General features: G+C 57.5%; 1 protein-coding gene across 1 annotated transcript in view; it reads left to right on the top strand.

Annotated features, from left to right (window-relative positions):
* The window catches only part of WSCD2 (WSC domain containing 2), a 23,688-nt gene that overhangs the window by 10,182 nt on the left and 3,291 nt on the right, over window positions 1–10,215 (top strand). The window contains exons 4-9 of the mRNA XM_026859779.1: window positions 2,375–2,489; window positions 4,089–4,273; window positions 5,348–5,469; window positions 6,187–6,361; window positions 7,391–7,555; window positions 9,744–9,944. Of these exons, the coding sequence (XP_026715580.1) occupies window positions 2,375–2,489; window positions 4,089–4,273; window positions 5,348–5,469; window positions 6,187–6,361; window positions 7,391–7,555; window positions 9,744–9,944 (963 nt within the window). The remainder of the gene's footprint in view (window positions 1–2,374; window positions 2,490–4,088; window positions 4,274–5,347; window positions 5,470–6,186; window positions 6,362–7,390; window positions 7,556–9,743; window positions 9,945–10,215) is intronic.

Consider the following 10,215-nt stretch of genomic DNA (forward strand, 5'->3'; position numbering starts at 1 on the left):
GTCAGGGGGAGGCTCATGGTGGGGCTGGAGGAGCTGCAGGGGCTTTTCCAACCCAGATGATTCTGGGATTCTGTGAAGAGTGAGATGTCTGGGGAATGGAGTGACTATCGCTGGGTGGATCTGTGTGTCTTTCTACACGCCTGTTTCCAGCCTTCTCCAAAATTCCTCTTGGCCCCTGCGTGCTGGGTCAGGTCCCCCTCTCACTGCTCAGCACCCTCCAGCAAGCTCCACCTAACCCAACCACACGCCTCAGCATCTCCCCCTGCTCGCTCCTCCTTCACTTATTGTCCTCGCATCTCCCTAATTATTCCAGTTGCCTTCCTAATAAGTTACACCACGCATATGTCAAGAGCAATGGATTGAAGGTAATGCACATCAGTCACTGGCTCTGCACAGATGACTGGAGTAATCCTGCAACCGGTTAGATCTGTCACGACCGAAATGAGCTGACCTGCTGAAACCTGCTCAGCGCCGCGGAAATGCCACCTTGTGCTGAGAGTAATCGGGAGCAGTGAGTTATGGCTCTTGGGTGGTTAAAGCTGTATCGGGCACACTTCTCTCACCCTTTCTGCTCCACCTTCCCCCAGGCTGGCTTGGGGAAGCCGGTTTGCGGCGCTGGTGGGGTCTGCACCCTGTGGGGTGGTGGGGAGGGTGGGGGGTGCACCACTGATGGGGTGTACACGTGGAGTGGGTCAGGGATCCCCCCCACCAGATGCAAAGTGAGAAGAATTACCCCAGGGCGTGGTTTGGTGCTGGAGTGGGACGTGTGGAGACGCTCTGTACTTGGAGGGATAATTCGGCGTGTGGTGGGAGGCGTGGAGAAGGAAGGAGAGACACGGGGTGGTTATTGTGCACAGGAAGATGCAGTTTTCTTGCCTAGAGCAATGGCTGCACTCTTGGCCAGAGCCGGGGAGCCCTCACCACTGCTCCTGCCCAGTCCTGCGCTGCCGGGTAGCCCGGTGCTTTCCCAAAGCCCCTCGGCCGGGGTGCTGAGACCAGAGCCCTGGGTGGCGCAGCTGGAGGGGTGTTTGGCGCTGCGAAAAACAACTCCTTGGCTTGGGATTTCAGTGGCCCTGAAAGGACAGGAGCCTCTCCTTTGTATCCTCATGCTGAGGCTCTGCAGCAGCAGCTCAAAGCCAGGGGCCAGTGGCCACCACCTGGATTTACTCCAGGACAGGGTCGCCCTCTGCCAGCGTCCAGCAGATACCCCGAGAGTGGAGCAGAATTTCAGGATTAAGAAAAGTGAAAGATTGCCATCATATTCGTCGAGGGCGCATGCCCAGAACAGGGAATGAGGAGAACCTGACTGGTTTGGGATTCCAAGGCAGCTCTGCCATCGGTCCTGGGCTGCTAAGACCCTGCCACTGGTCCCTGGGGCCACCCTCCCCGGGGCCACCCATACTGCGTGGCTGGCCTGCACATCCTCAAGCCCCAACACCTCGTTAGCTGATTACCCGATGGTGAATCCCACCAGGTCCCGAACCCCCCGTCCTCCTCGGGCAGCAGTGGCAGTGAGGATGCTGAGCATCCCTGCCCCAGCACCGCATCCCTGCATCACAGCAGTACCTCTTCCCCGCAGCAAATGCTCAGGTGGGAGCAGGAGCAGGACACTAATGAGGGCACTAACGAGGGTGCTAATGAGGGCACCTAACGAGGACACTGAGCAGGGACAGCTCGTGGACCTGCTCACCCCTAACACGATCCCACAGCCGACACGGAGCGTCACAACAGGCAGCGCCAGCGAGGAGACGGCTGTTTATTTTCAGATTATTGGAAAAGGCTACACTGGTCAAATAAATGATTTCGTTGTAACTATTTATTCAGCTCTATTCCCTGTCTACAGGCATCTTCATTTGCTCTCAGCACAGGCATCAACCTTCTCCTTGCCAAGTGTTAGCACCGGGCAAATACCCTCTGCATCGATGGCTGGGGCTGGGGAAAGCGAGCTGCCGGCTGAGGAAAATTTGTTTTAAACCCTCGTTCTCCATTCTGCCCACCCCTGTGTTCCCGGCAGGGCAGAGTGAAGGGGATCGGTTATTTTACCACGTAACTCATCTGGTTTCGGAGCTGCTTTGCTCGGTTTTAAGGCTGGTGGGAAGGAAGAGGACGGAGAGAAGGAGCCTCAGTGCAGAGCCCCAGTGTCCTTTCTATCTGTAGTGGGTGTTTCTGGGCTTCACCTTTTTTATTTCCTTTTTTTTTTTTTTTTTCTTTTTTTTGCAGGACGTACCCAGAGCACGTGTGTTTCTAACGCAGACAAACAGGGCACGTTGCTGCTCATTCCTACTGAGGGAAAAACCCAAAGAGGGGGGCATTGGGAATCAGTGGGCTCAGCCCTGGCTGATTCTTACCCCACTCTCCTTTACCCTCTCCCCAGCAAGATACATCGGCTGCTACGTGGACAACACTCGCCGGCGAACGCTGCGCGGCGTGTCCTTCTTCGACTACAAGAAGATGACAGTCTTCCGTTGCCAGGACAACTGTGCCGAACGGTAGGGCGGGAGACGGGCACCGTGTCTCCATCAATTCCCACACACACACACACACACGCCAGCGTTTCTCTGCTGCCACAGTTCCCTGCCCTGGCTGCTCCCTTCCCCTTCCTCTCGCCTTCCTTCTGTTTTATTTAGATTTATGTTATTTTTTTTTTTTCAATTTACTGGTGTTTTCCAGGACCCCCAGAAAAAGGTCAGGGGGGATGATGGGTTCCATCCTCGTGCAGGGCAGCGGGGTGTCAGGGCTCTGTTTTGGTGCTGAGGGAGCCTTGAGCGCTCCCACCCAGGGCTGGCCCCACCAAAACGCCCTCCCCAGACCTTCCCAGCTGTCAAAGTGCCTCCGCGAGCAGCTGGGGAGACAAACGGATTCCTTGCTGCAGAATTTTCTCTTTTTCCCAGCGTCACACGAAGGATGTGCCCTAGACGTGGTCTGTGCCGGCGGGAGCGGGCGGCACTTTGCTGCCTCCAAACTCCCTCAGAGCCGAAGCCCGTCTGCGCCGCATCCCGTGGCACGGGGGGACGTTGCTGCAAAGGGCCGTCACCGGTCACTGGGGCAGTGGCACGTCCCCACGCAGGGCTCACCCACCTCAGCAAGACGCTCGCCGTGAGCCGAACCAACGGCTGTGCTGACACGGGGCTGCTCCACGCCAGAGTCCCCCCCTCCCCGCAGCACCAGCACTGCCCCTTTCCAGCGCGTTTCCAGCTCAGCTGGCACTTGGCAGGCACCTGCCCGTGCTGCAATCCCCCCGCTTCCAGATCCAGTCTGTAGCAAACAGCACAGCTCCCCCGCTTTGAAGCCCAGCAAAGCCCCTGTCACTTCTTCCTGCTCTGCCACCACCCGTTACATCCTCCCTACCTGTAGGAAATGTCGCTGTTTCGTGCTTCATGATCTCTGCGGCCTGTGGAGCCCCTTCCCTTGGACTGGACTGGACTAGAATAGAAAATAAACTAGACTAGACTAGACTAGAATGGAATAGGAATAGACTAGACTAGACTAGAATGGAACAGGACTAGACTAGATGACTGGAATAGGAATAGACTAGACTAGACTAGAATAGAATGGAACAGGACTAGACTAGACGAATGGAATAGGAAGAGACTAGACTAGAATAGAATAGAATGGAACAGGACTAGACTAGACTAGAATGGAATAGGAAGAGACTAGACTAGAATAGACTAGAATAGAATGGAACAGGACTAGACTAGACTACAATGGAATAGGAATAGACTAGACTAGAATGGAACAGGACTAGACTAGACTACAATGGAATAGGAAGAGACTAGACTAGACTAGACTAGAATGGAACAGGACTAGACTAGACTAGAATGGAATAGGAATAGACTAGACTAAAATGGAACGAAACAGAATGAAAGGGACTGGACTAGAACTAGACTGGACTAGACTAGACCAGACTATTTTCAGTTGGAAGGGACCTGCAATGATCATCTTGTCCAACAACGCACCCTTGGGATGCAGTGCTGCTTCCAGCGCCGGGTGGGAGTTTCCTGCAGCAGGGACGCTCCTGTGAAACCCCACGGAGCCGGGGGGGTGCCTGGGGACGTGCTGAGCACCCCTCTGTCTCCCTCTCCCGGCAGGGGTTACCTCTATGCGGGGCTGGAATTCGGCGCCGAGTGCTACTGCGGGCACAAGGTCCAGGCACCGAACGCCAGCGAGTCCGAGTGCAACATGGTGTGCAAGGGGGAGCGGAGCAACGTCTGCGGCGGGGTCAACCGCCTCTCCATCTACCGCCTGGAGCTGGCCCAGGAGTCGGCCCGGAGATGTAAGTTGGCGGCATCGGTGCGGCTCCCGGCTCAGCCCCAAATTAGGGGAACCCCTGATGGTGCTGCTGGGGGGGGGTCCCTGGCATCCCCGTGCTGCGTCAGCCAGGTCATGGCTCAAGAGAGGCGGTTTGGAGGCGGTTCAGGTCTGTGACTGGGGTAGTTTTGCACCTGCAAATGGTGGGGAACCCCCTGCGGGGATGACTGCTGGGTGAGGCAGGGAGCCCCAAGGACCTGAACTCCTGTTCAGGGCATTTTGGGGGACTTTGGATGAAGAACTCTTTCCTGATGGCCAGACGGGACCATCATCGTATTCAGAGCTGGCTGCAGGCTGAGGACGTGCGGGAGCTCCAGGAAGAGCCGAGGGTTCTCCTCGTCAGAAGAGCTCGTTTGGCTCCCAATTAGGCAGCACTATAATTACCCACACTTGCTGCTTTTCTTTCCTCATCCCCAGGCGATGGGAAGGAAGGTGGCAGCTCTCAGAGCTCCCACCGCCAGGCGCTGCTGGAGTGACCGCCCTGGGGAGGGGCTGAGGGTGCCCGGGTACATGCAGTGGTGGGCGAGGACCTGGGATGGGACCCCCTGGGGTACCGGTGCTGGTGTGGGGGGGACCAGGCCAGTCCCAGCTCTGCTCTCCTCGCCGGCTCCATTGCTCATACAGTCTGGGATCAATGACTTGATAAAAATAGGGAGGAAAAAAATAAACTCGACTTTGCTTTTGCTCTGATTTTGCACCGCAAGCAGCCGAGCGAGCGGCTGGGAGCGTGATGGGGCTCCCACGGCCCATCGCGTCTGCCCTTGTTTTGGCATGGCTAAAAATGACTCAGATTTGTCAGCAAACGTGGCTTCACAGCCGGAGGGTGACGAGAGCTGGAGCAAAGCAGCCGCTGTGCTGATGGGTGGCTGAAGAGGAGCGGTGGGAGACAGGGACGGGGATGCTGGCGCATGCAGAGGCTCTTGCTCCCAAGCCTGGGGCGCACGGGCTGGCACTGGCATCGTTTTTGGGGTGCAGCCCCGGCTCCTCGTGGCCGGGTCAGCATCGCTCCCAGCCCCGTGGCGGCCTCTCTCCCCCACAGATGGCAGTGCAATATTTCGGGGGTGCTTCCACCGGCCGAACAACATCTCCATCGCCTTACCCGTCAGCCAGCTCATGCTGAACATGTCAGTGGACAAGTGCGTGGATTTCTGCACCGAGAAGGTACCCGGGGTCCAGGGGGGGTGCAGGTGGAAAACTTAATTACCTAAATCATCATCAGAAAGGGTCACACTGGCCCTGCTCTGCTCCAGGGATGCTGCGATGCCGTTTGCTCCTGGGGCGCGATGCCTGTACGCAGGAAGGGAAAGGCTGGCAGTGGGCATTGCTGGGTATTTATTAATTAAAATTAAGTAAATGGTAAGGCAGAGGAAGAGAAAGACCTGCAGGTGTGGACAGTCCTGTTCTCCCTTCATGGCCTCCCGAGAAGGGGAAGGTGGGGAATAAGCAATCCCACCAGCTCCATCGCTGGCTCCACTTTCCCATCAGTGCTGGGAGGTGGAAATAACCACAGCGCCTCGATTAACCCGGCGCTGCCGCAGCCCGGCAATCCATCACGTCAGCCACCGAATGGGCCTCGTGACTCCGGGCTTGGACATGCGGGTGAGGCCACCACGGGGTCATCCGTGGGCTCCGAGTGACCTCGTTGCGGGTGGCAAACTCACAAATGACGGTGCCACGGCTCTGCTGGGAGCACCAGCACTGCCGGCTGCTTGGCTGTGCCACGGATAAGTTCGGGGCTCGGGTGGTTTTGGGTGTCTGCAACGAGCTGCTTGTGCAACCGGGGCCGGGGCGGTGAGGATGAGTGCGGGGGGCAGAGGAAGGGGCTGAGGGGGCTGAGGCCAGTGCTGCTGGCTGCCCTCCCTCCGCCCGTCCCCGCAGGAGTACCCGCTGTCTGCCCTGGCCGGGACCGCCTGCCGCTGCGGCTTCCCCACCACGCTCTTCACCCTGCACGAGCGCGAGGACGAGCAGCTCTGCGCCCAGAAATGCGCCGGCGAGGAGTTCGAGAGCTGCGGCACTGCTGAATACCTCCTCGTCTACCAGACCCAGGTGCAAGGTGAGCTGGCGCTGGGCTTTGAGCTGGCGCTGGGCTTCGAGCTGGCGCTGGGCTTCGAGCTGGCGCTGGGCTTGCCCTACCTGCTGCCAGGCAAGGGGACAGGCAGGGACCCCTCCAACCTGGGCACTGGCACCAGTTTCCCATCCCCTTCCCAGGCACACCAACAGAAAGTGAGTGTGAGCTTGCAGCATCTAGTTGGCTTTCATTAAAAATTACCATTTATTTTAATTTCCTGGGAAATCAGTCCTCCCCTGAACAAACAGCTTTAATTACTGCCTGACTCAGCGGCAGGAGAGAGCGCTTTGCCATCTGCCTCTGGCAGCATCCCTCCCTGCGGGTGCTTGTCCCTCCTTGTCACTGGCAGTACCGGCAAGCCAGAGCCTACGGTCGGCCAGTGAACCCGCTGGGGCTTTGCTAGCCAGAGGGGACAGGTTCTGGGAAAAAAAAAATATGGGAGAAAATACCTGTCACCAGGCAAAAAGTCCCCGGGAAGCTGCACGGAGAGGGCTCCTGTCCCCCCCCTGCCCTGCAGTGGTGGGACCAGTGGGGAAAGGGAAGCACAGGGCAAGGGGGAAACCTGTGACTGGGAGAGGAAAGGGCTGAACGGAGCAACTGAGCTCCCAAATTCAGGTGGTTTCACTTCAGAGCGGCTCAGTCTCAACACGATTCCTGCTTCGGCGGTTGAGGTGGCGCTGGAAACTCTTGTCCGTTTGTTGATATAAAAAGCAGGAGCGTTGCTTGGCAAATGCACCCGTGTTACTCACGCTCCCCTAATCACGCAGGCAGCTGGTAACGGCAAAACACCTCCTGCCCTCTTCTGAGGAATTTTTTTGGGGTGTTTAAGACTCTTTGGGGTGTCCCTACGTGCCTTAGGCAGGGCGCCTTTCCCTATAGTGGCCACCTCCTCGCACCCTGCCCCAGCACCTTCCCGGGAGACAGCATCGCGCTGCGAGGACGCGGGAAAGCTCTGTGGGCAAAGCACGTTCCTGTGCCGCAGCCCTGACGTGTCTTGGCTGGTTCTCGCTGCAGACAACCGCTGCATGGACCGGAGGTTTCTCCCCACCCGTGCCAAGCAGCTGGTGGCCCTGGCCAGCTTCCCCGGTGCCGGCAACACCTGGGCTCGCCACCTGATCGAGCTGGCCACCGGCTTCTACACCGGCAGCTACTACTTTGATGGGTCTCTCTACAACAAAGGTGAGATGGGGGCTCGTTGCTGGGGGTGCACCAGTCCCACCTGAGCCGGGAGAAGGTCCCGGTGCCGTCCCTTGGGTCTGCAGGAAGGGGGGGGGGGCAGAGGCGGGTGCCACCGATGCTGCTGCGTGGGACGGTTTGGGCATCGCGTGTGCCCTGCCCATAGCATCCCTGTGCTGCCCACTAACCTTGCCCAGGACTGATTTGGGGAGGAACTGGGTTTTCTCCATCACACGGGTGGTTTTTAACCCGCCACGGGGGTTGGAATTTTCTAGAGGAGGAAGCGGAGCAGCTCCAGCCGTGGCAAACAAAGCAGTTCCTGGGCTTTTTTCCCCCAAGAAAAGGCCAACTGTGGTTTTTTGATCAGATTTCCCCACGAGCTTGGCACTCTTGTCTCGGGATGCATAAATTAAGAAGCAAAAGAAAGCCACAGCTGTGTGGTGAGGAGGACTCGCGCAGCCTTCCAGCTTCGGGATTTGGGAGCGGGTGGTGCTGGTGGCACCAGTATCCTGGAGGACAAATGTCCCCACGTGCTTCCCAAGTAGCTGCAGATAAAAATAACAACATGTGTCAGCACCCGGGGAACACCGACACCCAAATTAACGAATGTTCACAGCTCAAAAAAAGCTCCGATGAGCTCATGGGGTGGGGTGGAGGAGGGAGCTGATCTCATCTGCCTGTTCTCCTTGGGCTGAAGGGTTTGCTGGAGATTCATCTTCCCGTCCTGAGTGACACAGGTGTTTGCCCAGTGAATATTTAACGGAGGAGGAATGCTGTTGTTCCCTCTGGGGCAAAGCAGCAGTGCGCTGCCCACCGTGTTGGCGCCAGGGCCGATAGCACGTGGGCTTTGGGGACCCTGAATTAAGCAGCGAGGATGAGTGTCAAGCCAAAAAAAAAAGCTTGAGGCGGGCATGAAGCTTTTCCAGGCAGAAGCCAGCTCCTCCCAATAACCCACCAGATTGCAAAGGGGAGAGAAAACACCAGTTCTCCCCATTTTATAGCCATTTACAATAGTTTTATTTGTAGATCCTGAAGGTTTCTCCTGCTTTTCCTTCCCCTTTTTGTGGCTTTGGAGAGGAAATCCTCCTTCCCTCCTCGGCCGTGGTGGCGCTGGGCTCTGTACCTGGGGTACCCCCATCGCTGGTGGGGTCTGTACCTGGGGTACCTGTGCAGCCGGCCAGGGTTTGTACCCACAGGACCCCCTAAAGGCAGCAGCACCCATTTCTTCAAGATTTGCCAAATTTAGAGATGCTCTGCGCTGAGGGAGGGAGCCTGGAGTCTATCAGCCCCGGCACTGGCACCCACCCCGGGGTGCAGCCGGCATCACGCCTCCCATGGGTGGGAGCATCCTCGGGGCAAAAGCCTCGGGGAGGTTTTGCTCATCCGACCGCGCATGGGTTTCATGTTTATTCTGGGCTGAACGCGTCGGAGGGGCCCGGAGGTATCCAGGCAACTGGCAGATTAGCCATCACGTCCCTGCGTCGCACAGCATGGCTGCTGAAAGCAAATTACACATCTATAATTGATGTAGTACAGCTACTTACAGCTTATCTCCCTCCTCGGCTCAGCTCTGCTGCCGCCGCCTTGTTCCCAGGTAGTTTGGGTTGTGCTTTGCAGGGGCTGGGGGTGCAGGGGGGGCTGAGCGTGATGCTGGGCTCAGCCCCAATACTCCGTGCAGGAGCACAAGGGATGGTGGTCCCCTCTCTGGACCCCTCCGTGGCATCACTGCAGCCCATCTGCCCCGAGCGCAGCTTTTTTTTTCCTCTTCTTAATTTATCGGGAGAGTTTAAACACTGTGGTCAGGGAGATTATAGCAATAAAAATAGGTTCTTGACCCCCACCCAGTACAAGCATAAAGTACGTTAACGCAGTATGCAGTTATTTAACGGGCTGTGCAATATCAGGCTGTTGCAGACCCCTGCGCTGAGCAGAGCTGAGCATGGCCAGGGAGGAGGCAGCCCCTGCTCCGTCCCCGTGCCCGCTACCCACCCTCTCATACATGAATTTCATGGGACTCATGACTTGGGAAAATAAATTATTTCCATCTGGGAGAGGGATGCAAATTCCACTTCAAGCCCCAGTTGCTTTTATCCGACTATTTTACAACCCGATATCCCCGCATCGTTCCCTTTCCCCAGCCCACTTTTATGATTTTTATTAACTCAGGCACCCGCTTGCTCTGTCCCGGCAGGGTTCAAGGGCGAGAGGGACCACTGGCGAAGCGGGAGGACGATTTGCATCAAGACTCACGAGAGTGGCCAGAAGGAGATCGAATCCTTTGATTCGGCCATCCTGCTCATCCGAAACCCCTACAAGGCCCTGATGGCAGAGTTCAACCGCAAATACGGGGGACACATCGGCTTCGCCGCTCACGCCCACTGGAAGGGCAAAGGTGGGCTGGTGGGCTCGGCCACCCCTGTCCCACTCTCACAGAACCCGGGTGGGCGAGCTCCAGCCTGGCTGCCGGAGCCATAAAGCTGTTGGTAAAGCGCAGCAGCGCCCGAGTCCGTTCCCCATGGGGGAAGTGTGGGCTGTGCCACCCCTTTGGGATCCCTGTGTTGGAGGGACGTCTGGGCTTGAAGCCAGCATGACCTGCGGCATCATCTGGCACGGCTGAGAGCTCCTGCATGGATGGGATGGGGTGGGATCTGTCTCTTATACAC

The sequence above is a fragment of the Athene cunicularia genome, assembly GCF_003259725.1.
Source record: "Athene cunicularia isolate RWA chromosome 15 unlocalized genomic scaffold, athCun1 chr15_part1, whole genome shotgun sequence".
NCBI lineage: Eukaryota > Metazoa > Chordata > Aves > Strigiformes > Strigidae > Athene > Athene cunicularia.